This window comes from Falco biarmicus, chromosome 4 (assembly GCF_023638135.1).
Source record: "Falco biarmicus isolate bFalBia1 chromosome 4, bFalBia1.pri, whole genome shotgun sequence".
NCBI lineage: Eukaryota > Metazoa > Chordata > Aves > Falconiformes > Falconidae > Falco > Falco biarmicus.
Window position 1 is genome coordinate 96,111,830 of NC_079291.1, and position 26,540 is coordinate 96,138,369.

At 40.8% G+C, this 26,540-nt stretch overlaps 1 protein-coding gene across 23 annotated transcripts in view; it reads left to right on the forward strand.

The window, feature by feature from the left end:
* MAGI1 (membrane associated guanylate kinase, WW and PDZ domain containing 1) overlaps nt 1-26,540 on the forward strand; it is a 355,922-nt gene that overhangs the window by 169,498 nt on the left and 159,884 nt on the right. For all 23 annotated transcript variants that reach the window (XM_056334845.1, XM_056334846.1, XM_056334840.1 and 20 more), the window contains exon 2: nt 11,559-11,675. In XM_056334845.1, coding sequence (XP_056190820.1) covers nt 11,559-11,675 — 117 coding nt within the window. The remainder of the gene's footprint in view (nt 1-11,558; nt 11,676-26,540) is intronic.

Sequence of the window (26,540 nt, forward strand, 5' to 3'; positions counted from 1 at the left end):
GCTTGTGCTTTGGACAGAGCTTTGAAAAGGCACATCATGGTTTTTAGCTGGTTTCTTCCAAAAAAGCCAACATTTTCTGATAGAGATACTTGTGAGGAAAAAAATAATAAAAAATCATCATCAAAATTCTAGACTTCTGCTAATGCCTGCATTTAGTGTGCGTTTATGGCCCCACCATCACAGGTTCTTAGCATTAGATTTTATGTATTCGGTACCTCTGGAAATCAGGCCGTTAATATTGACATATGCCCGGGAGCCAGTGAGGGCAGCGTGAAAAACTCCAGCGCTGTGATTAGTATTCAGAGGTGACCTGGCTGGGCAATGGGAATTTGTCCCTCCGGCAATCAAGGAAGAACAAGGACTTTAGCTTGACTGCTGAAGGAGTTTGAGGTCAGGTTTCAAAAAAACACTACCGGTGCTTAAATTACAGAGAACAGCAAGCAAAAAAAAAATAATCAAAGAATATGAATAGCTACTCAAAATTCCCTAATGCTAGCATATATGTCAGTTTTTCCCATTTTTCTGGAAGAATCAAATGCTGTATTTAGGGAATGGGTTTCAGATTTTGCAAATATTTTCCTAGTGCCATGCTAGAAAATGAGTTTGTTGGCATATTGTTGTGTGGGGCTTGTTCTGCTAAAGCATTGTAATGCCGTCTGTTTCTCAAGCTGATTTGGCTTTTACAGCTCAAATATTATATCCTACTTTTAGAACATATGGTAACTCCTTTCAGGAGATATACAGAGAGATGCATCTAATTTCCAGAAACGGGTCATTGCCTTTGAGTGAAAGACTACAAGTGCTTTTCATCTTGATTTTCCTGTTCTTACTATTCTATCTAGACTTTCTTCTTTGCCTCCTGCCCTGCGTCTGCTGCCTGCCATATAAGCCCTCTTGCATCCCAGAAAAGGAAAGGTTTGCTGGCAGCTTTGAGTCGGAGTAAAGGAAACAAAACAATGCTCCTTTATCCAGGTTGCTTCATGCAACTCAGTTGTACAGAGTAGTTGTCAGTGATAAATGCTGTTATGTGGCTCCCATGCAGACTGTGCTTTCCCGAATAAGTTCTACTGGAAGATTGAGTTGCTCACGTAGCCCGGTCTGTGTTCATTGATGGGAAGGTTTAGTGCAGATGGGGCGTGACCCACTCAGCCTGAATCTTTTAGAGCTGTTCATGGAAAGAGGCTGCATCTCATGCCACTCTCTTACAATGATTTCATTCTGCATTCACTTCGGATGTGTAGGAGGGTTTTTCTTTTTTGCTTACTCTTTTTTTTTAAAGCCTACGTGGCAACATCAACGATTCTTGCCACTAATGACTGCTTCATACTTGTCGTCGCTCTTCCTTGCTGGAAAATGCAGTGCAAAAAGCCCCAGCACAGCAGCGTCTTTGTGTGCAAGGCAAAATGCCTGCCTTGGAGGAATGTCTTTGCTTCCCTAAGTTCACCTCTGGCTCCGGCTTTCTGTAAAGTTCTGCAGAGCTGAGGCTTTGCTCTGGGCACTTGGTTTAAAGTCACCACAAAGAGGAAGCATTTATGGACATGACTTTAATGTTACAGCTTGATGGTCAGCAGTTAACTTACGCCTCTAGTTCAGCGCTGATCTGGCCTCAGAACAGACTACAGTATCTAGCATGTTGCCAATCCAGATTTCATTGAAGACAAGTCTAGAGGATGTTGTATTACTTTGTTCTTTGCACGCCTACCCGCCTGAGCTTTCCTGTTAAAACCTTATAGTATGCGTGGCTATTTATCAGTGTTACGGTTTATCTTAGAGATTTTTCATTATAGTAGGAAAATATTCAGCATTTGTGATCCTAGCAGGTTCCTTCTCTCACTTCGGCTCACCTTGCTCTCTACTGTCATTCACAGAGACCACCTGAGAGTGTGGGATCCTTCCTTGTTGTGTGTCTGTGGATTATTCAAAGCAAAAAAGGAAAAAAAAGAGAGAAAAAAAAAAAAGCTAATGCAAAAGCAGGGAGTTTGTAGCATTTCTTGAAAATAATGTGAGGGAAGAAAAGAGGACTCTTACGAGTCAGTAGCAGAGTAGTAGTGGTTAATCTCCAGCTTTTAATTAGTTGGGTTTATGATTAACTATGCTGTAGGCAAGAAACACCATGTCTGGCTCGACATCTGCCAGCACCCATATGGATGCAGTAAAGCCATGTTTCTGAAGCTCCGTGCCTGACCAGTTCAAATGTGTTTTAGAGGTATCTATGGCCAACAGTCGTTAATACTGCTGACCTTTCTTTTCCCTCTTCTATTCATCATATATTCTTGTGGCTTGAGCTGCATGTTTTCAGTTACCTGTATTTTTGTTTCACATGTGTTGGATTTTCCCTCCTTCTACAGTTTCCTAGGGCAGGTACAGTTGCCACTTCCTCTGGAGAAATGTCATCCTTTATTCAGTGATACGGTGCTATAGGCTCCAGTAAAAGATATCACATGTTTTAAGAACAGAGGAGCAGAAAATGTCCTCATGTTCTTACTCATGCCTTTACTTTAAGGTGGGACCCCTCCGCATGGAAACCTGCTTCAGCCTGCAGCAAAGCTGTGGCAAAGATCAACAGAAACAGCTTTTTCCTTCATGTGGGCACAGCTTCAACAAGCCCTAGCAATTTGTGTCGCCCATCAACGCTGTGGGTGCTTGACCTGTTCAGACACAGAAGGGATCCTGGACTGTAGGTGTAGTGATAAACTATGATCATAAAAAACCCCAAACTCAAACCTTAGTATTTTATGGAAGAAAATAATAAAATAATTTATTCTTGAAGTAAAAAGATTTGATTTCTACCGTCATTCATCCAGTGGCTCTGGGATGACTGAACTTTGAATCCCCACAAAAAAAGAACTTGAATTGGCAAGTGTTTTAATATTGTAGTGGCTTAAGACTTCAGGCTGTATTTGCCTGCAATAATGCGAGGCTTAGTTTCTCCATTTTTCTCTTCTTCTTCGACAGCATTGTTAGTATTAGCCAGACCTATAGAACATTCTGCTGTCAAACTTCGTTTAGGACATGACAGTAATCAATAGCTTTCTGGCAGACACTTTTCCGTGACAGGCCATGCTCCTTTTCCTGGGATGCCATCATGGCCGAGTGGCCTCCCGCTCTCCCAGGCCACAGTTGTGCTGAGCTGCATAGATGTTGGAGGCTGAAGGAACGTTTCTTCTATAGGAGCTTTGAGAAGAATTCAAGGATGAAACTTGAGGGCACCAGAATTGTCAAGAGGCCAAAGGGGCAAAAAGGCTGGGCTTTCTGCTTTGTTTGTTGGTATTGCTGGTCTGGATTCAGCAGAGAGCAACAGAAGGGTATTTGTCACAAGTGTTGAAAATTTTCAGGTATAAATGATAATATTTTTTCTTTTCAACCTCCAAGCTTGAGCTCTTTGGATTTTTTTTGGCATTTCTCAGCTGAAAGACTATTTGTTTAAATTTACAGTAAAAATACGAATGACTATTAATGCACAGAAAATAAGGTGGAGCACCCTGCGAATACAGTAGATTAGGTTAGGTGCTCACAGAATAGCTTCACTTGGGATTTATGATCTGTTAAGTGCAATTCTGTAGCAGCAAATGCTGAGTTACCACTTCAGTGCTGGTTCATTCACCCATGCAGATTGAGAGCGATACCAAAAGGTACTGTGCCAAGAAAGCTCTTGCCTGCTCCTGATTCTGTACACGACCTGAAAGTTTTGAGTGAATACCTCTCCTTCAGATTCACAGCTTACACCTAAAATAATATTTTAAGAAGTTCTGTTAGTAATAAAGTAACAAGTGTTATTCATTCTCCAGACAGGAATTAGTAGCTGCGCTGAAGTGCTCTCTGCTGATTCAGCAGCTAGGCTGCTGCTGAAGTCTTAACCATGCTCCATCAAAGTTGAGTTTTATTGCTGTGTAGGTAGTTCATCCTGTAACTTTGTGCAATTCTTTATAGCATAACCCTCCAGCTTATCATAATTTCCTTCCACTGGAAGGATATTGCAGTGGATGTGGCTTTGTTGTTCGGAGTAGGTTTTAAAGCATAAAAATTGGAAAGTATTTTACGTTTTACTTCAGGAAGGTCTGTAAAGGATGGGCAGTCATTTTGCTTTGGTTGTGGTATGGATTTGTTAGAATACTGGAAACATCTAGGCTCTGATCTGAGCAGTTCTTCTATCTGTAGTCCAGCTATTGCAGGCTGGTGTGAATTAAAGTAATATACTGATTGGAACTGGATATAGCATTTCAAACAAAGATAGAGTTTATACCCTCAGACCAGTAGTTTTTGTCAACAGAGACTGTCCAAACTGGTGTGGAAGCAATCGTTGACGATAACAGATGAGGCTATTGAAGCATTTATGGGGAACATCCAAACATCTGGACTTATGGGACTGGTTTTTACCCAGCAGTAAAAAAGTTCATTGCTGTTGTTTGTTTGTTTTTAATAGAGGAAAAAAGAGGAGAAAATAGAATTGGAATCAAATTGGGTGTCTGCTGAGCCATGTTAATTGTTAAGCTGAATTCCCATGACGATGTTTAAATATCTTTTTAGCACACTGAGCCATAAAAGGTTTTTAAGTTTACTTGTGTTAGTAAAATGTGGTAGCAATTAATTTACCAACATGTTATGCGTTTACAAGGTGCCTTCATTTCATGGGTGGCTGGAAGATAGAACACACTTAGATTATATTGAATTTAAGAAGCCACATGAATACTTAAGGCTTTTAAACTGCATGGTTTTGCTTTGTAATCTTATTGAACTCTGGCCAACCATGATGAATGTTTTCTGTCTTACTATATGTTCTTGTGTCTTTGACCTCACGAGAGGCATGGAATAACAAATGTAGGTACTGGACTTTATTTACTTATTTACTCAGTAGTTAAAACAAGAAAGCAAACAAAACCATGATGTATTTCACCTCTTCTCCCCAGCACCCCCATGACAAATGGCTGTTGTAACAGTGTTAAACTGTGACCTTAAAGCCACAGGCATAATGAAACTGTGATCTGGCAGATGTGACAGACTCATCTTACATAAATCACTCGCTTTTGTCACTGCTGGCATATGGCCAATGAATCTTCTAATTATTGAATGGCTTTTATAGCCCCATTATTTATAATCACTTTTGGACAGCAGCTGGAAGACAAGGATGGGACAGAATCAAATGATATAGCACAAACTATTATCGTTTGTGTAACAACTGCTGGGATTAGGAATATTTGATGATGATGTGGTTACCAGCATGGTCTTGTTAAATGATAAAAATCCACTCAGCCTTCATTTTGTCTTCTAAGATGGGCTGCTGTCTACTGGACCTTGCCATGAAAACTATTATATTAATTGATCCAGAAATAGAATATGAATCTCTTCAGACATTAACAAAATATATGTGCAAGTATCAGGGCCACCTTTATGTGAGAACTTGAGGAGAACCCATTGCAAGCATTAGCAAGACACAGCGGTGATGCCCTGGCACTACTGTTGTGCCAAGTGCTATTACAGAAAAGTTTTAAGAAGTGGCTTCTGCTTCCCAGGAGCCCTGTCTGCACCCCACTTTTTATTAAGTTTTTAACAACAGGTTGAGAAATTGTCTTTAGTTACTTTATTTAATATTTTAACATTTCTTAAAAAAAAAAACAACAAACCAACAAACAACCTAGGTTTGGTTTTGGGTTTTTTTAAGCGAGTTGATGGGTTAACCAGCTTAATTTAATACACTATAATTAAGGGGAGCTATTTTAGCTCTAATTATAGATGACTTTGTGTTGAGCCTCTCTGCTGGGTAGAGTAGCAGCCTTGAAGAAGGCAGGATGACTGGTCACCCAGCCTGTAATGCCCGGCAACTGAGAATGCAAGTCCACTTGCCACTTTAGCAAATGTGAGCTGCAGGTGCTCTGCGCGTGCCTCTAAACAAGTCAGGGGGTTTCTGTGTTTTTGTTTGTTGTGTGTTTTGTGGTTGGTTGGTTGGTTGTGGGTTTTTTCCCCCCCTCCTTTTCTGCAGTTCGTTTTGTAGCACAGAAATAAAACCCGTCCAACCATGATAACTTACTAATGTTTGTTAAATACCTTCAGATAGAGACCTTTAGATGAAAGACAGCATGTTATAATCGGGGGTTTATACAGCAAATCCAACATGTGCAATCTTTGTGTCTTTAAAAAAAATTGAATCCTTCCCTCTCAATGTAGACATCAGGGCAGTGAGAGAGAGTCTTAATCCAGATGACTCTATTGCACTTTTATCCCTTTAGCAAGGCCTTTAACCTTTCATTGCTTCATGGCCCTGTTGTTTTGAAATGGTCTTTGTCTGCCCAAAGAGCATCTCTCTGCTAAAGACGCCTTTAAATGGAGATCCTGACAAGAGAAGGGGGATTCTGCTGCAGTTAAGGAATGGAAAATGGATTTTTCCAGTTCAGATGTGATCAGTCACTGTGAATGTAGCAATTGTTAGCCTTCCCAAAGAAGGATAAAGCAAAAATATTTACTAGTGTATGAGTGTAATATAGATCAGAGACTGTTGTGTCCTGGGCCTGACCCTGACCCCTCTTCCCACAAGCAGCTATAGGCTCTGCCAGGGTATAGCTATTTGTCAGGATTATCTATGACCATCTCAAAATGTACATGGGACAAAACAGCTGCAGTAATTAATATAAACATAAAATATAAAATGATAGTTTCCAAATGCATAAAACATGAGTATAAAATATATCTTCAGAATATATTTTCTGGCATAGACTTATCTACCAGCTGGCAGGAAGGTGCTGGCAGGAAGGTGCTGTCAGCCCTCCGATACTCATGCTCAGCTTTTTCTTGAAAAAATCCAGATTTTGCTTGGTCATTTATGCAGTCTGCTTTCCTTATTGGAAGCCCATATGTCAATAAGGCAAGAGGCTTTCAGCCCCCCCGATCTGCACTGCGCCTCGCTGGTGGTACTGCTCTTGAAGAGATGGATGTTCTTATGCAGTGAAGACAGCAATAGATGATCTGGTATGTAGGTTTCTTCCCTGTAGAAACTGGAAATTGTAGCAATAAGTGTCACAGCATAATTCAAAACATAGTTTCTCTAGTGACTTTAATATTAGGTAACTGTTGGAGGATAAATGTGTGGGTTTGAAAGCAGTGTATTTAGAAACAGTCAATATTTTTCATTAATCACAAAAACATCTAGGTTACATATTTATCTACGCAAAATTGACAAGCACAGTTTATTGTTTCTCAGACAACTGTATGTCAGTTGTTTTTTTTTTCTATGAGAGATGTCTTGTTTCCCCCTTGGGGTTTGTTTTTGCTGCTAAAATATTGTTGTTATGATGTAATGATTTGGGAGGACTATTGACATACTGTAAAATGCAGTATAATAATCAAGAATAATTGAAAAAAACAGCCATTCAGTGAGTTGCCCTTTGTTCCATTCAAAGATAAAGAGGGATTCAGATAATAAGAAATATCTCAGATTTGGAGTAGTACTGTGGGGAGAGAAGCAGTGGAAAGTTGGTTCTCTGACTGTATGTTCACGTAAAGGTATTGGTTTTTTTCAGCGGGGAAGAAAAAGGAAGGAAACTGTGGCAACAACAAAAACCAGTCTTTGAACATGTTTTACTTCTGAAACCTTAAAACACGAATTTTGGTGAGTTTAGTAGGGAGGAATTTCTTTTTACTTTTTTTTTTTCCCGCCATGTGTGTCGGATTTTCTAAAGCTAGATATATCAGCCTAAATTTGATTACTTTGATTACAGAAATAACAGGGTGATTTTTCTGTATGCAAATAAATGCATTTCCAACACATCCTGGCCAGCAGGAAGGAAGAGCTGAGCACTGGCTCTTAGGATCTAGTATCCCCTGTTTTGGAAACTACTGTTTCTGGGTTGCATCTTTTATTCCTCCTCTATTGTCACTACTGTAGGATCTGTCTACGTGCTTTTAGCAGAGAAGAAAAGAAAGGATCTCAAAAGAGTCAATGTAAGACCCAATCTCCTTGAGAAAATGAGTATTTTGAAGGGTAGTAGTATATTTCTAGTCAACACAGCCCATCTTCGCAGAAAGTGGTGCCAGGTATTTTCTTGAGCACAACTTATACATGGAATTAGACTTTACAAAGGGAGGACTTTTGCCTAAAATCAGGTAGTTCTGAGCACCTGCCCTTCCACCCAGCCTGGTGGCAGTTGATGTACCGACAGAAGCTATCAGAGGGTGAGAAGTGTTTTCAGAGGGAGCATTCACAAACAAGGGGTGCCCCTGAGGATCAGAATTAATTTCGCTGCTACTATTTGCACACAGGAGGTTGCTCAAATGTCACTGGCATACATTTCAGATTCTTAGGAATTGTGGGTGCATACATTTCAGGTTCAAAAAGAATTTATCAAAGTTTATAAATTTGTGTCTAGCACTAGAATCTGCTAAAAAATGCCATTATCAAGCAGGTGACCTCTCAAATCTGAGGAAATTTTTGGAAAAGATAATCGGAATGGAGTGAAATGTTTCAAATGGCAAAGAATCCAACATGTTGCAGGATGGATCCTTTTGGTGGCTTTCTGCATGGGGTTAGCATATTTTCTTCTTCCATGCTCTTGAGTGTGTTGCCTGGGGTTAAGCCTGCTTTTGTCCACAGCTGTGTTCTTGGTGACTGCTGAGCTGAGATCATCAGGGTTGCAAGAAGCCTTTATTTCCATCAAGAATTTTCTGGAATTTAGCAACAAAAATGTGGCTTAGCAAGCATTATTTGGTTGTGGGGTTTTTTTCCCTCCTCTTTCCTTTTTTTAGTCCCTATTTAAAACATAGTAGAAATGAGCACCACTGTGAGCTCCCTGAGTGGACAATCATGTGAGTGGAAGTATTGCTATAGCCCTTATTTTTGCAACTGCCATCTTGGCTAGTGCATCAGTGACTCAGCTGGGAAATCCCAGCTACTGCATAAACCAAATAACCAAACTTTCCAGTGGGGGTTGTAATAGACTGAGATGCTAGATGGAATGGGCACAGAGGGAAACTAAAAGCAGATATCATCAATAAATTGCATATTTTCTGTGGTCAAACAGACCCTAGCTCAGCAGAGCTTTTTCACCTCTAGACATTATTGTGATATAAATTATTTCATCACGAATCACACAATATTTCAGGAGAAAGTCTATGTTATAGGATACATGCAGTTAAGTGCATTAATTTCTTCACAGGAATAAGCCCTTGCGTTGTCTCCAACCTGTTTGTCATATTTGTTCTTTTTGCTATGAGAAACCACCTTGTCTTACTATCTCTTGTGCAAAGAAAATGTGGACTGTTAAGTTAAAAGATAAAGAAATGCTTTATTATTTTAGCAGATGCTGATTTTTTTGTTGTTGTTGGGGGGTGGGGTGGGGTGTGTGTGCGCCTAGTCTCCCTGTGGAGTAAAATAATGTGGTATGAAATCAAACATCAGGAGTTTGTAACGTCAGCTCTGACATTGGAAAACTGTGGCCCACAGGTCTACCAAGCCATCTAAGCGCCTCCTAGGTGGGAAACCATTTTGATATTGTAATAACTGAGACCATTTGTTAGAAAACGGGTTGATAATCTGCTTTTGGAGTGAAGGGTGTTGCTGTGTTAACTCAGGAAAGTGTGCTGAACTAGTTTTGTCTGCCTTCAATTCGGTTTTGTTGTTTGAGCCATTTCTGTAATGAGCATCCTGGTCTTTAAAAGAATTCCTTCTTTTAATAGCTGGTCTTACTGCCTACACCTTCCTTTCTTCAGTAAGAAATTAATTTTTTTTTAAAAAAAGCTCTCTGGAGAGCCTAAATACGAATCACCTATTTATTTTTTAGAATTCGACTTAGTATTTCAGAGTACAGGGCTTTTTTTCTTTAGTTTTGGTTTTAAACCAACATTTCTGCTAAAATGTTGCAGGACTGCATTAGGCAGATAGGCTGTTCCTGCCCGTGTTCATTTCATGCTCTGCACTCTTTTTCCCATTCATCTGGTACCGCTTCTGCCTCCCAGACCCGCTGTCCAACTGCACTCCATTGCAGTATTATTATTCTTGATTTGCTCTGCAGTGATTTCTACAGGCTCCAGCCAGGAATCTGCAACTGTGATGCTATGTTCAGTGTCAACAAGTATTGAGACGATCTCTACATTACATATTCACAATCCAAAAAATCATAATGCAAATTATAAAAGCCCGTAGAAACAGCTGCCGTGGTTCAGCCCAAGGTCGGTGTAGCCCAGCATTCTGGCTCCAACTGTGGCCATAAATAAGATGCCTAGCAAAGGAGAGGAAAAAAGCAAGATATTTAACATGCCCCCACATCATCTTCCATGTCTTCCAGCCACTATCAATTCATTTTCAGCTCAAGGGATTTCCTACAGTCTTTTGCAACTTGCAACGGGTCCGTCTTCCAAGCGCTTTTCCCATCTCCCCTTGAAACTCCTCCATAAGCTTCTTGCACCCACAGTGCTCTCCAGCAAGATCTGCCACAGCCCCCGTGAGCTACAGCCACTGTTGTGTGGGTTTGAACGGATCTCCTGCTCGTTTTCATTGGTGTCTCCTAGTCCTTGTGTTAGAGAGCAGGGAGCAGCCAGTCCCCGCCTGCCCTCTGGGCATGTTGGAGACCGATGTCCACACCAGGTGCAGCATCCCAACCTGCTCCCTTGGTCCTTGCATGGCAGTTGCTCCACACTTTGATCATCCTAGTTGCGTTTCTCTGAAGCTTTTCCAGTGTTTTTTTTTTTCTTTTCTTATTAGAACAGAAGAGTTTCTATCCTGTTCTCTGTATGTTCTCGTGGGGTGGTTTTTGTTTTTCAGTCAAATTAATGTCAATGTTGTTGCAGACTTGGAAACAATTAATTTCTGGGAAAAGACTTCGTTAAGTTACTCCAGTTCATATGTTCTCCTACGAGAACATGTTGGTGTTCAGCAACTAGCATTAGTCGTTAACAACTCTTTCTTTTTCATTGTGTTTTCTTTTTGTTTATGTGTTTGGTTTGGTTTTGTTTTCAACTGATTTATCTTTATTCTCACCCACTTCTGGAAGTGTTCAAAACTGAATGGGTAAATAAATAGAGTTAAGTGAAAAGGGTTGGGTATTATTCTGTTGTTTTTGAGGGCTTTTGGTGCTCTTAACTCCTTCAATCAATTCTTTTCTAACTCCTGCTGTGTGCTGGAGTGTAGATACCAGTGCAAAGTGCAGCACTTGTCTGATTTGGTGCCATGTTTGGCTATAGTAGTACCTCCACCGGGAGCAGCCTTTGCCTTCTGCCTGTCTGCCCAGCTCACCCTCCAATGCATTGCAAAAGCAATACTCTACCTTTATTATTTTTCTTTTTCTTCACATCATCTGTCTTTCTCCATTTGCTCAGACAAATAAGTGATAAAAGGGAATGATGATCTGTTTAACACCACAGGAAGAAAGATGCATTACGAGACAAGAGAGACCTCTTGTTTACAGCGAGTTATTTTTGGTAATTAGCCATTTGTAGAGGAAGATAAGCCTCTGCTCGTAAAGTCAGCATGCCATAATTTAGGGGACTCTGAATGGAAGTCTAACATTTGCCTGAATTGGAAATGTAAATTGTGTGCATTTAGAAATAAATAAATGCTTTTTTTTTCATTGCAGGAAGCAGACTGAACAAAGACCTGAGACATTATCTGAACCAGAGGTTTCAGAAAGGATCGCCGGATCACGACCTGCAGCAGACTATTAGAGATAACCTTTATCGCCATGCTGTGCCTTGTAAGTAGCAAAACATCAACCCGGTGGATTACATGTCGTAGAATTTCATATTTTCTTTTGAGGAGCTTTCACATGGTGGTGTGCCGGGCTCCAGGGGGAGACTCATTTTTCAGCCTGGGGGCAGACTCCTATGTGTGACAGCAGGTAGGGTTCAGGTAGGGTTGAAAAGGAAAACAGTTCATCCCTGAACTCTGCTTTTTTGAGTACATTTATTGAACAGTTGATGGTTTGATGCAAGCCTGTGATGCTTACTTTGGAGAAAAAAAACCCTAAAAAACCAGCCGTGAAGTGAATGCTTCCCTTAGAAATTGTCTTCATTAACAACATTATGGTGAATGTTCCTTTATTGGTTTTAAACCTATGAATAAAAAACCCTGCTTTTATTTTTATTTCCTTGGGAGAACTTTATTTCTGATGCATATTTAACTTGTGAAATTGAACAGCATTTCATGGCTGAGTGCCATTGTAGCAGAAAACTGCCACTGTTGGAAGGTCATCCTCGATTCAAGTAGAAGATAAGTGGCAAGAGTTAGTGAAGCTGAGAAAGAAATGCTCTTTTTCACTCAAAAAAACCACCAGGAGGAAACCTGAGAAGTTTGGAGGGTGGTAATCTATAGAAGTTCAGAATCTTTACTCAAAATGAGATAGTCCTTGGCATTTTGGGCAGATGTACAAAGAGTGGAGAATGATCCTACTTCATTGGACCTCTGTTTGGCATTCTCCAGCTGCTGAGAGAGGATATTGTAAAGAAAAGGTTTTTGTCCTTAACTTTGAGCTGTGGAAATAATTATATGCCTTTCAGATCAGGTTTGGATAAGAATTAGTAAACATCTTAGTTATAGGATATTGAGATAAACAGCAAAATATTTTGAAGTTTTGTATGTCATCATGAATCACAGCTTGTTTATCGTGGTAGACTTACATAAATACTGAATAATGATGTTGCCACTCAAAAATCTGTATTTGCCAACAAATACCACATAATGGCACGTAGAGTAATAGCCATTTTCAGTCTAAGTGTTGCATGCAGGAGAACTGTGTAGGACCACAGCTAAAATTGTGTGGTAACACTGACAAATGTTGATTCTTCAAATGGCAGAGACTGTATATCACCATTAGGTTTATTTTCATTTTATCAGTGGAAAGCATGGACCAAATTACACTTCAAGTGCTGTGCATAGACATAAAGAATAAATATGGATTATTATTTTCTATTGAACACTTCCATTTGCCATTTTGTCAACGTGAAATACGATTAGTTTTCAATCATCTAACTTGCCAAGCTGCAGGTTTTTAAAGCATACTGCGAAAAGTGCCTTCTCAGAGAGCACGTGCAATGTGAGGCTCAGAAGATGCAGTGTCGTGATGCTAATGTCCTTCTGCCAATGTGTTATATTCCAATTTCTAAAGCAGCAAATAAAGCAAATGAGCGTAAGTTCTGTGGAAGCATTTTGTGCGTTACCAAGGTTACATTTTGAAATGCTTTCCATTGATTCTTTTCTCTGATTTATTGAACTTGATGGTGAGCTAAACTACTTGGACTCACTAAAGACTTTTGATTTAAAATTAAGAGCAGTAAAAGTGATTCCTGCCTTTTAGAAATAGTTGGGGGAAATACACTTTGTTATGTATTAATAAGATCAGTGCTTATGCTCCATTTATGAAAAAAAACCGGAAAATCTGAGGAGTGGAGTTAGTTATTGTGTGCCTCCATACTTTGAGTTGTAAAGCAGGTAGCGTTTAATTTTTTCTTCATGTACTGTGGGGATGGTATTAGCGGTAGCTTTTAAGAATTATGCTAATATTCATATGTGAATTTAATGAGACTGCTGCATACACGGTGGGTTGGGATGCTTTACAGGTCTGGAGATTAATCTAGCTGTACACTTATATTTTTATTCCTTGGTACACGTGACCAGTAAATCCAGAGCCCTGGACCAATCTCTAGTGCTAATGGATTATGAAGTCTTGTATTTTGAAAATGGAATTCCCTGCTGATTATGTGGTAAACATGAACAAGAACACAAGGTCACTTGGACTGAGCATGCTTGGCCTGACAGCTGCTTTTTGTTGTACTAATATAAGGGCTAAATGAAGTGATAATTAGTAAATGCAAAATGGAGAAAGATGATGTTAACCAGTTCTTCCCCAGAAATTCTAGTAAGTATCCCACGTGGTCAGCTCTGACTAGTTTGGTACAGGCGGTGAGAAAACCCAGAGGGCGGCTTCTTCCCATAGAGCTGCATGCCAGTTGTGTGCTTAGCTGGCTTCAGAACTGAGAGAAGACGTGACTATAGCTTTTGTAGAAGCTAGAGGTCAAGCAGAGGGGAAAGAAGATACAGAAAGTTTGTCTTGACCTTGTTATTTTGTATGACAATAACACATTGCTTAAGCATCACTTAGATTTTTACTTTAGGAGAGATGGTTGTTTGCTTTTTCTTATGAACAATTGAGGGTAAAAAGAGTGGGATGATGTCAGTTCCCAAGAGGGATACGAGTGTTGCCTAAATGGGTGACACGATGATGATTTTCTGAGACCAGAGGACTTCATCCCTGAATGTGAGAGCTGTCATAAAGAAATCAGGTCTTGAAATGGACCCAAAAGTGAAATGTTATCGAAATAAGTAGATGAACTGCATGGTTATTTTTGAAAGCTGAAGTCTTCCCCTGCTTCTCAGTGTCCTCTGCCCCTCCAGCATGCTTCCTCTCAGGCTTTGTACCCTCAGCTCCCTGTTCCCCACTGAGCTGGTTTGGGTTTTTTTTTGCAAGTATGTGTAGTAAACAACAGTTGTGACAAGCTTCCAGGTGGCCTCCAAGTTTGGTTGTCATACTGTTGTGAGAGCTCTGCTGTTTCTATCACACCAAACCCACGGGTTTATTTACAGACCCAAAACGTTCTCCTCTGGAATTTACAACTTCAGCATTGTAATCTAGGACCGAGCCAGAGTAAGGAAGAGGCAGGACACCTTATTTATATATTTGGATGGTGTGTAAGCACTTATGGAGCCATGCATTTACAACGTACAAATCTTTGAAAGAGGTAGTGTAGTTCAGTCACTGAACTAGCTTTTATTTCAGCTGAACAGACTGTCTATTATTTCCTTTGCTTTCTTCCTGATGCTCTCATTTCACTGTTAACGTCACATGCTGGGGCAGAGACTCTTTTCTGGAGTATTTTTGTCTTCGGCTTAAGAAAAATCAGCACCTTAAACTTGAGCAAAGTTATTCTCCTTACATGTTCAGATAAGTAACTGTTGGCATTCCTAGTATGTAGGATCCACTGTCAGAACTAGAGAAAACCCTCAAATATATCATCCAGATTAGCAAGATGTTGGTCCAGTCTCTAGCTGTCCCCTTTGCCTTGTTTTGTTTTGAAACACCACATTTTTCCTGTTTTCTGATGTGCCTAATGAAGATCACCAGAAATAATGCTCTATTTGTGGGCTAGTTAATGGCTCCATTGAGCTTGGAGTAGACTGTGAATTGGCAACAATTTGATGATTACTGATTGCCCAAGACTGTACCAGAAGTGCTTTGACTGATGCAGAGCCTTTGCCCACAGCTTATTTCTAGTGTGGATTTGATTCATTTCAGCTCAATTTTGACAGCCTAAATGCTTAAGAGCAAAAGGGCAGGTTTACCAACCACGTGAGGCATCTTGTCGGGGCACCTTGCGTCATGTCTGAGTCCACCTGTGCTAACAGAACTCAATGTGACTTGCAGTACACCCGATCTGGGGGGATGCTGAGAGTCTGTGATGTAGAGTGTGCTGACATCCAGGTTTTAGGTTGCAGAGAGTGTTTCTAGGAGCAGAACTCCCCCCAAAAGGAAGGTTTACTTAGTGGAAAATGTGATTAGTTGGAAGTACATGTAAGAATATATCCATTAAATAGGTGTTTCCAAGTAGCCTTACCTTGGAATATCTCTGCAATAGTGTTAATTGGGAAAGATATATGATAGCAACCTACTTTAAGATTATAGTGCATCAGCGTGTCTAAACCACTGTTCATGGAAGGCTGAACAGACAGGATTATCTTCCTCATTTTGAAATGATAGTAGAGGGCATCTGTTTAAAATAAACAAGCAGAACTGGCCATTTGTCCTAGTTGCTTATTCTCAATAACCTGACAGCAGTTTTCTTTTCAAAGTGTATCAAGAAGAATCAGGGAGATTATATTATTTCCATAAAAGCTTATCAGGGCATGTTTTTTTCTTTTCCTCTGGGCACATTTACTTGATTCTCCACTTGTTTCAGTCCTGTGTGACATGCAGAGGCTCAGCTATGGTGGCTCTGGCATTGTGCCTTTACTTACCAAAACGTTGTACCTGGTGCAGGCATGACTGAAATAACAGATCAGTGGTCCCCTCCTTATTCATGTATATTCGACATTTATCTTATTTCAGTACTGTGCAATTCCTTTCTTTGCCAGGCTGTAGTCTTCAGAAGCAAAACTCCAGAAAATGCAACGTCTTTTTGATGGTGAATGAAATGGGGACAAGGTAATGGCTAGCCTGGAGTTAAGTCTTAGATGTCAGCCTAGACACTATGTGGCAATTTTTTTTTCCCCCTCTTCTTCCCAAAATTGGCATTTAAAACCTCAGGAGGTCACCATTCAACAGCTGATTCACTTTTCCAAAACAAGAACATGCCCTGGGATTAATTGGCTGGAGATTTTAACCTTAGAGATTTACCGCTTTCATTTCTGCTTTCTGTTCTCTCACCTTCCCAGAGTTTGATCTGTTTCTCTGTCTTCAATTACAGAACAGTAGCTCTAACTGTTGTGGTTCGTCTTACAGGGGAGTGTGCAGCAACATGGAAAGAAATGGATAAAAATCAATAGCGTAAGTGTCAAGTGATCTGTAAGGAGGCTTAGACAAAGGCAGCGACACCCAGGCACCTGGCGGGCCTGAGCTCTCTCACATGTCAGTGGGAAATCTGAGAATTTCCAAGTGATCTGCTGGTACAAAGGAAAAGTCCCCTTTCTAAGGAAAACCAATAATATTGAACAAGGAAACTTCACAGTATGTATAGGACAAACTTTAATAAGTGGATGTAGAAGAGCACATTGAACGTTATTGTCTGGATTTAATGTTTTCATTGATAATTGAACGACCAAAGGGCAGTTTAGTTGCTCCAGGAGTTGGGTAAGCTGCTACAGCCGTAACCACCATCAGCTGCAGCTAACGGAGGACTAGAGGCTAAATGGGCTGGGGTCTGGTGAAACGGCTGTCAGAGCCCCCCAGACTTCAGTGATTTCCCAGGATAGCTTTTAAAGTCCGGTGGCACTGGGCTCCCCATAAGTATTTCTGAACTCCAGAATGAATTGATAGAAGGGATATGCAAACCAGCTTACAGAAGGTTCTTTTCTTTAGAATACTGAGTATAATAGTGTATCAGTATGCTGGGAAAAATTGTTGAAGTGGAGCAGAAAGGCCTTTATGTTACAAATGCATGTGTTTTTACATGTGGGGATATTTGAGTCATAATTTCTAAGTTATTTTTAGTTACTAATTTTTATTAAGGATAAACAGAATCACTGACAGTGCACATTATTTTTCTTCACAGGCAATAAATCTTCAGTTTATGTACACAAATGTTCTTTGAATTCTCAAAAGCTTTCCAGACCTGCAGCCATATTTATTATCCAAGTACCTTTTGTTGCAGTTCTCTTCCTAGAGGTGTAATTCTGCTTTTGTAATGAGAAAAAGTTGCAGTGTCCATGAAATATTCATTTGAAGGCCCACACTGATAAGGTGATGAAGAACAGACTGATCTTGTTTGTAACACACAACAACTACTTAATTGTTTCACAAGATTTATGTCAGGAAAAAGTTTAAAATATTTTTAAAATACTGTTCTTATCACTAGGATGCAACATGCAGGTACCAGCGGCATGTAAAGATAATTTTTCTCAAGTACCAGTGCTTGTGAGCTAATCTAGCTCAGAAGAATATGAGGTGTATTTTCTGTGCTAGCTAATGTACACACACTTACTTTTTCCTGTATTTTCAGCAGAGACTGTATCCTGCCTACAGCCAGTGGGTTTACAAAATCCCTGTTGCTGTGTTCCAGAGTGCAGAATTGTAGCAGAGTCCCCTGCAGTTTTCAGGGATATAATTACTTCACGTATTAGTGAACCAGATGTGTTTTCACTTTTAAGAGAGAAAAGTGCCCTGTTTTGAGCAACAGGGCCAATATTTCTGTAATTAAGCTCCTTTCTATAGACAGTCATTTCTGTTTAATTTAGGAGACTTCAGACGTTTTTTCCATCTGCTCTGTCCTTTCAGATCAATAGTGCATTTTGTGCCAGTGGAACTATTGAGTTTGGTTTTGGTTTTTTTTTGTTTCGGTGTTTGTGGTTGGAGGTTTTTTACATTTGGAAATAAAAGCACTTATGGTAGCAAATATTGCTCCATCTGCTTACCCATTTGTGAGGAATAGCTTTTTTGTATTTCACTGTACACCCAGTTGAAATTGCATGAGGCACCAGAGAACAGTACAAAGCAGAGGAGCTCAGCCTTATAGGCTCTCCCATGCCATTTGCCAAAGGAGATTTGGGTAAGAAGTGTGGGAAGAGATTACGTGGCTAGTTTTCTTTGTTTTCTTTGTTAGTCCCCAGTGTACTTAATTTTGCATATTATTTTTTCTCCAGTGCAGTTGCTTTGTACTACAGCAAAGCATCTGCAAGTGGGTATTTGGGTAGTGCAAGCAATGTCTGTGCATATGTTTTAAAATGTAAAGGTTTATAAGGTTATGAGTCTCTGGGAAAGCAGAGAGTAAATCAGAGCTGAGAGCAGGTCCTGATGTTTGGAGGTTGAAGGGGTGGAGATTAATTACCCCACATTATTTACTTCAAAACTGGCTCTGTCCTGCCATAGTTTTTCATATGATGTCCCAGGGTCCTGATTACATCTTTTGGGATGTCTGCAGTGTCCCAGCTTTTGATTTCATCGACGTGGCATGATTTCTTTTCAACTACCACCATATATCTGTTCAAGGTTTACAGTGTATTGATTATGTTACAAGCCAAGAGAATGAGTGTTCCAGGCAAAAAGAACAGTTTTAAATGAGGAAAAATTAGATGTGTAGCTATTCTTTAACTTGTTTTTCCACTCACATTTGTGTTTGGGATTCATATTTGGTATTTCGTGACTAACTCCCTCTAGAAAGCACCCATCACTGATTAGGTATGTTGTGATTGAATGGTGGCTTCACAGCTACAAAAGTCCTGTGCTTCTTTCATCAAAGTTGTCAGTACTTAAAAGAGGACACCTGAAAATCCTGTTTATATGATGTTACTGTGGTCCAGTGCGGTACCTGCAATTTAGCGGCAGCAAAACCGGTGGTGTTTCAGAGGAGGAAACACTCGTGTGATTCCCAGTCACATATATTGCAGCTGTGACAGTCTCTGAGCCCAGGAGGGCAATGGCAGATGCAAGCTCCTGAGGGTTTGATGGGGATGTGGACTTGCTACATTTCATCTTCAAACAATTGTCTTTTTTTTTTAACATTAGCATGCTTCTTCACATAAAGCATGCTGTCCTCTAAATCCTTTCTCTCTTTATTTCAGCAGAGAGGAGATTAGCCGTGTAATCATTTACAAAGCTGTTTAGATTCTGCTAGCTGTTTTTTGTTGGGGAGAGTCATACCCAATACCTTTAATAGGAATAACTCTGTAAATTAATCTTCATTGATTTTCCTCCCCCCCACCCCCAGTGAATAAGAAGGGAGAAAAATATAGAACAAATATTTCTAGTTCTGCCTCTGTTGAAGGAGAAATAAATCTTTCCTATTAGTCATAATGGTCTAGATGTATCCTTTTTTTATAATGTCCTCTTGAATAATTAGAGCTTTGAGTTATGAAGTCAAGATTCCTGGGTCATTGCCAGAACAGATTTGTTTAAGGGGGACACTAGTTCCCTGAATTCCTTTTAAAGAGCTTTGTAATGTCCCAGGGTGCTCTTAATTAGTGATTTAAGAGGGAATACATCTGTTTCACTGAGGATTGTGAAAATTATTATTTAAATGGAAATGTTTAATAAATGGCTCTTTGAAAGGCTAATGTATCTTTAAAATGAGACGTATATCACAGAGTAATCAGATGATAGTGATCTAACAGTTCTACTTGCAGGGTCTTTTTGGAGCTGAAGATGGAGAAAAACATCAAAGACCCTTGGAAGCATCATCTGCCATTGAATTATATTTCATACTTCATCATTCATTCACTACCTGCTATTTTACCTTAAACTGCAGGTTTAACACTTTGTTTACTGGGGGAAAAACAGTCAAAAAATGTTGATGTTGGTAAAAGGAGGTCTGTAGGAAGAAGCAGTATTGCTTATTAGATAAATTGATAATACTTCATTTTTAGTGCAGACCATCATGGCAATTCAAATACTACTGCTGCAGTGTGGATTCTTTTTCTACCAAAAAAGGAGATGGTCATATACTACAAATGTGCGGGTAACCTTTGTTGTATTAGGGATTTTAACTGGTGAACCTCAGAACTGAGGGGCTGGGGCAGGTGACAGAGGCAGGAGGAACTCCAAATTAAGAAGCTGCTGCTTTTAGCAAACACTTCCTTGAATACATAAGGATATGGATATTTATAAACGCAGAATTACCATCTCTTACTGTTCACAAGTCTTGAATTAGTAATCAAAAACTTGAAGCTGAGTATTTTGACTCTTTATATACCTGTTAGTTTCTGAGTCCTTGCTGCCATTTTCACTTTTGGTTTTCCTAGGGTGTGGGTTTTTTGGTGTTTTGTTTTGTTCAGAGGAGCCTAATACATGAGAGCTGAAAATGTCCTTGAATAGAGAGGTTATTTTTAACTCTCTGAATCCAGGTATGTAAGGCTTTGAGAAAAGCAGCAAGCATTACAAGATGTGCAAGATAGTTGAGGAAAACCCAGCAGGACACTAAATGACAGTGCAGAAGTGGGAAGGCTGGACTCAACAGTGGGGCAGAGCTGGACCTAGTTCTTTCAGGAATGTAAACATCCCATTATGTTCATGAATATCTTTCCCATTTTTGCATTTCCATAATTTGAAATATGTATTTTGCTATCTCAGCCTTCCTTTTTTTTTTTTTTTTTTTTTTTTTTTTCCCCCAATTCTCTGCAAAACACCCAGTGTTTTCTAGGAGAGAATAGCGGATGAGATGTGATAGTGCTGCTCCTGTGTAAGTAACCACACTGGAGAATCACATTGACAGACATTCTGTAAATTGCCCACATTATAGAACATTGATGATACCATTAAAATGGTAAATTTAATATTATAGTACTATTAGATTTCTCCCTCGTTAACTCTAATCTGATAAACAACCTCCAGCATATTTTGAAGGTAATAGTCACCTTACAATTGCTACTGCTCCTCTCTGTCTGGCGTTTCAAGCTCCTTTAGATTTATAGTTCTTCTGTCATCTAATCTGTACTTACTCCTTTATTTTTTCTTTGAACTTGTGCTTACAAGCAGACCCTTTCCTGGAGGGCCCTGGGCATGCAATTAACACTTCACAGCAAGAATAAAGTCATCCTGAATTCCATTCCCAAGATTTAGGACAAAATTGTGTTTAGAGAATCAAATGAACCCAATGTTCAGGCAACGATGGTGAAAGCTCCAGGGGTGTTTTAGTACTGGGTACTTTATAAGGACCGGTACAGGGTAGCGCTGGTAAGCAGTGGTTGCATTCTTGGCTTTTGCAAATGGGTTTCAGAGCAGCCTGTGCACAGTCTTGCTGGAAATGTAGATGGTGAAGAGAGGACCAGGGGTTGCTGTGGCAGGGGCTGTGACGGGTGCTGGGCGCAGCCCGGCCAGGCAAAGCAGCCCTGCTGCACTGCGCCTGGGAGCCCAAAAAGCTGTAGAAACTTTTTTCAGCTCTGTCTGTCCAGCGGAGACAACTTCCACTCCCAAAGTTAATCCTCCAGCAGCAAAACCATGAGCCGCAGCTTAACAAAGTAACCTTAGCTCCTCTTGACTGGCAGGGAGGCTTCTGTGGAGGTATCACTTGCCTCCTTGTTTTCCTAGTGAGTCAAGGTTTAATTAGAGCACTGTCTCGAGGAGGAGGTGGTGGTTGTTATACATCACCTATCACAATGTAAAAGTGGAAAGCGACGCTGAAATGCTGACCCTTAATCTGAAGTGCACCATCTGTGTTTTATTTCCACATCTTGCTGAGTTTACAGTTATTTGAATTCACAGTTTGTTCCCCATTTGCTGTTCCCACATGGTAAGTGAATTGGATCCAAAATGTACTGATGAAAGATCGAGAAGTCTGTTGGAGAAGTTTGCTCCTACCTACAAGAGTGCTCTATCTCACACTTTTTCCACCCTGTGAGTTAAATCCCAGCTGTAAAATCTTGTCTCAAGATGGTCTTCTTTCATGGTGCGAAGTTGGGGTTACCATAAGGACAAAGACTCCTTTCCCCATCCTGAAGTGATTTATGGTTTGCCTTTGACTTCCTGCTCAAGAAAAGGTAGAGTTCTCTCACATCTGACAAAGTATTTCCCTTACAGTTCCTGTAAATTTGTGTGGGTGCCTATCTGGTGGTGTTTGGCATTGCAGCACCACTCCTATTTAATGTTTTTTCTTTGTTACAATGAGCCGGAGTGTTTGGTACTAAAAGAAGACTGGGTATAATATAATGAAGGGAGCTGTAATTACAATTGTAATAGTTTTCTTCGTGAAACTTTGAACTACTATGATTTTAGAATGGGAAAACAGCTCAAAAACAGGTTGCAATTCATTTGTTCTCCTTTTTTTCTATTTTTTCTACTGACAGCAGCAACCATTTTCTTAAGACGTAACTAACTGTAAAAAGATATAAAATTTAAACATGTCGTATTTCAAAAGCAAGCCATCAAAATGCTGAAGGCTGTATAAACTTAAATACCTTCTTTGGCTTTTGCTGTAGACCACACAAGCTCTGAGAAATTGATTACCCTGGTGCTTGAAGGGGCTTTCATGATGCAGAAACAGAGGTTTGCATTGAATTCCTTTGTGTGTGGGACTTTTTTTTTGGAAGGAGAAAAAGTCTTTAAACCCCAGATTAAAAATAAGTCATTTCATTGTTTCCTTTTCCCCTCTTCTAAATCTTATGAAAGAGTTTTCATAAATGATTGAGGAGCTGCATCTCTGAATAAATGTAAGGTTAAATGCTCCATTTCTTGTTTTAATAAAGAGGCTTTTTTCTGGAATGTCCCATTTAGATGCTGCCTCACTGAAGTATCATCTTAGTAAAAGAGTTTGTGTGCTTTGTGCAGATTGTTTTATTTTGTGGACATGAAGAGGATAGGTAAGGAATTAGCAGTTATTTTCATATTGCAGTCTTCATATTTACTGCATAACCGGTACTCTAAACTCATCATTATCAAAGCTTTGGACTTCCAGTGGGGACTGTGAGCTGACCAGACACGTACCCAAAAAACAGCCTAAGACTCAATGAGGCTGTTGTTGAATGATCAGGAAGGTGAATCTTGAGCAAAGAATTTTTATCTTTTCTTTTTAAACAGTGGGCCAGCACCTTGGGCCAGATGGTGTTTTTATGAAAATATTTCTGTCTCATAAAATTAAGACTGTTTTATATATTTATAATCAGGCAAATCTCCTGTTCATTTGTGGCCATTTCTCTTATAAAGGTAATAGAAGGCTTGCTGTCTTGGTGGCGTTTTGTCCCTACCCAGGTGGGGATCAAGTACTTCAGCAAGAGCAGCCACAGTATTTGCACTATTGGGTTTGGCAGTGGAATAGATGATGGTTTTTTGCTTATGTTGCCTGGCCTTTGCACACATGTGCTGTAAACTTGCAAGCTGTCACCTGTGTCCACACCTGTACCGAGGTGCTTTGCAAGTGATGGCTGTTAGCTGGTGTGGTTCGAAAGGTCTGCTTCTTAGAGCAGCAGCAGCAGGCGCTGTCCCCGCCATGCCCAGAGCCCCTGGTCCATGGGAGCAGGTGCCCAGGGATGGCTCCACAACACCCTGCGCCCATCCCACCAGCACCGTTGAGCTGCAGGGGAGCAGGTTTCCCCGAGGCTGGAGTCCCCTGGGATTTCAGTGCTGCATCTAAGCAATCCTGTCCTGCGAGATCTGTGGAAAGTGTCCAAGACGGACACCTGCTGGCTCTGAAGCAGTCAAGTGATTTTTCCAAAATATCTTTGGCCTCTGTTCTTTGTTTACTTTTAAAAATATACAGGTACTTTTAAAAATATACAGGCATGCGTTGACTGTGAAAGAAAGGGGAGGGTGGGGGGGAATCATTGCTACTGTCACTGAAATTCCCTGCAGATTTAAAAGGAAGATGAAAGTTTGTACTTTAAGAGAAACTCAAAGCCCTTGGGACAAGCACAGCAGAAAACAGAAAGATGGTCTGTTCTGTCTGATTGCTTGCAAAGATGAGTGCTGTGTCTCCTATGGAGAGAGAGACAGAGCTAGAAATACGTATTCGCATAGTTCCCCCATTCTCATGCCTTGCAAACTAGGACAATACCATTTTGCACTTCCCTGGGCATATTCTCAAACTCAGCAAAGGTGATAGAGAAATAAAAAGGGTGAGGGAGAAAGAAGAGAGGGGGAAAAAATCTGCCTCGTGTTATTTCAGATCTCTAGCATACACAGGTGCTTTTTAATCCCTCTGGCCTACATATTCCACAGCCCCTAGGAATAGAGGAGTCGTGATGTAATGCTCTTTTCCTCACACTCCCAGCTTAAATACAGATGGAAATTGTTGTCATGTGTTAGAAATGTCACCAATAATATAAAAGGCAGGCTTCTGCATTCTCCCTTTTGCACTGTCAGCTGCTGCTGCCAGCTTATTCTTCCCTCTCAAACCTATTGTCATGTGGCAGAAACCCTGATGTAAGTAAGCCCTGTCCTCCCCCTGCTTATGATCCCTGCATTTTTTATTCCCCTCTGCTGCAGTGCTGAGGATCATTACATACCACGACTTAAAGACAAGACCTCACAAAGGAAGGATTAATCTTGTATTTGTGCTTGAATTTCGAAGGACTCAGGCAAGTGAGAATGTTCTGTTGTATTCTCTCTCATTTTTTTTTTTTCCTGGATGCTAACGTAAGAAATGAAAAGCAGCAAATGTGATAAGCTAGGTTTGTGTTTACTGAGCGAACCAGTGGTTCCTCAGCTGCAGGTTGTGTGTGTAAGGAAGAGAGCGGGTTATATCGGGAGGCAGGGGAGGCTGTGGGGTTGGGAAGGGAGCTGCGGAGAGGAGCTGCACAGCCTTCGCCCAGCCTGGGAGGACAGATGGCTAGTGCTGCTTTTTAATTCATCAAGCAGGCTTTACGTGAGGCCCTTTGGCGAGCGGGTGTGCAGCGAAAAGCAAGGTCAATGGGCACGAATAGGCTGAGATCAGGACCAGATGCCTGCCGAACAATGGGGCTTTTGAAAGAAATGCGGGAGGAAGCGTGGCGCTTGCTTTGTACTGCCTCCGCATTGCAGGTTGGAATGGGGCAGCTCCGATTTAATGAAGTGCATTCCTAAATGTGGTCGTCAGCCGGGGCTGGGAGACAAGGGGACATGTCAGAAGGGGGCTTGTGGGGCCGGCGTGGCGGGGGGAGCGAGCCACTGATGGATCGTCCGGAACAATGCAGTCTTAGTGTTGGATAGGAAAAACCATCAATACATCCCTGTGCATATTAATGTGATAGAGCAGGTGTTGCTAAATGTCTGTCCCCGCATTGTTCTGCTGTGGCTCAGCCGAGGAGGGGGCAGGAAGGAGACCTTGCAAGGGATGCACTCATTTGGGGCAGGAACGGTGCTGCTCCTCAGACGGCCGCATATGCTGCAAGTAAAGCAGGAGATGAGAATCGACGCACATGGGAAGGTGCTGGGCATCCGTCCCCTGTACTAGCTTTGGCAAGCAAGGGGGGGGACGGACAGGCTCGGAGAGGCTGGTCACATCTTAAAGACATAGCAGGGCCAGGAGGCTCCTTTTTTTTCTGCAAAACATCCCCTAAACTAAGCAGGTGTGAGGGCTGAGAAGTGAATTTCCCGAGAGCAGATTGGGTCACCCAGACAGGTGGCAGAGATGTTGTCTCAGTGTAAATTCAGCAGTGAGAGAGTTAAAAAGGGCATATTTTTTCTGCTTTTCAGAAATACAACAATTGTGAATGAGTTGCAGAAGCTGTGTGTGAATTGCAATAAACGACGTGTACAACATGTATAAACCCAAACAAAGTATCTATTTCTGCATTTGTATGGATCCTGCTGCACTGGCTGAGGGTACCCTTCCTTAAGATAGTTTTCTGTGCAACAAAAGTAACATCTCTAAATACTTCCAGCCATGTTAGGCAGAGTAATTCTTGAGGGGGGGGGGGGGGGGGGGGAGTGTACATAGTCTGTCATTATTATATGTATTTCTTAATAAAAAGACACCCATTAAATTGCTGCCATTGTGTAGTCTGCTCCCCTTGTGATTTGTGACATGCTATACTGTATTTGTCAGCAGAATGAAAGGGGTCTTTGTTCTTTATTCATATTATGGCACACTGATCTCTCAGTGAAAATGGAATATTTGCCTTTAGAGCTAATTTAGCTGGTGATCTGTTTGCTGTTACACTGGAAAGGGTTTCTGGCTTTCCCCAGGAGTTTCAGAGGAATTTGCAGGCAAGGGTTGTAATTTTTTATTTATTTATTTTTACATATCAGTGTGTTAATAGTGATGAAGAGTGATCAGCTTCATTTGCTTACAGGACAGGTGAAGCACGGCCAGTGGCTGCAGCAGCTTCACATATTGCAGCTGCCTCTCCGTGTACCCCTTGTCTGTCGATGAACGGCCACATTGACCATGAACTAGGTTTTTAGTCCCAGTGCACCTTCAATCATTTACTGCTGTGTAAACTGCCAACA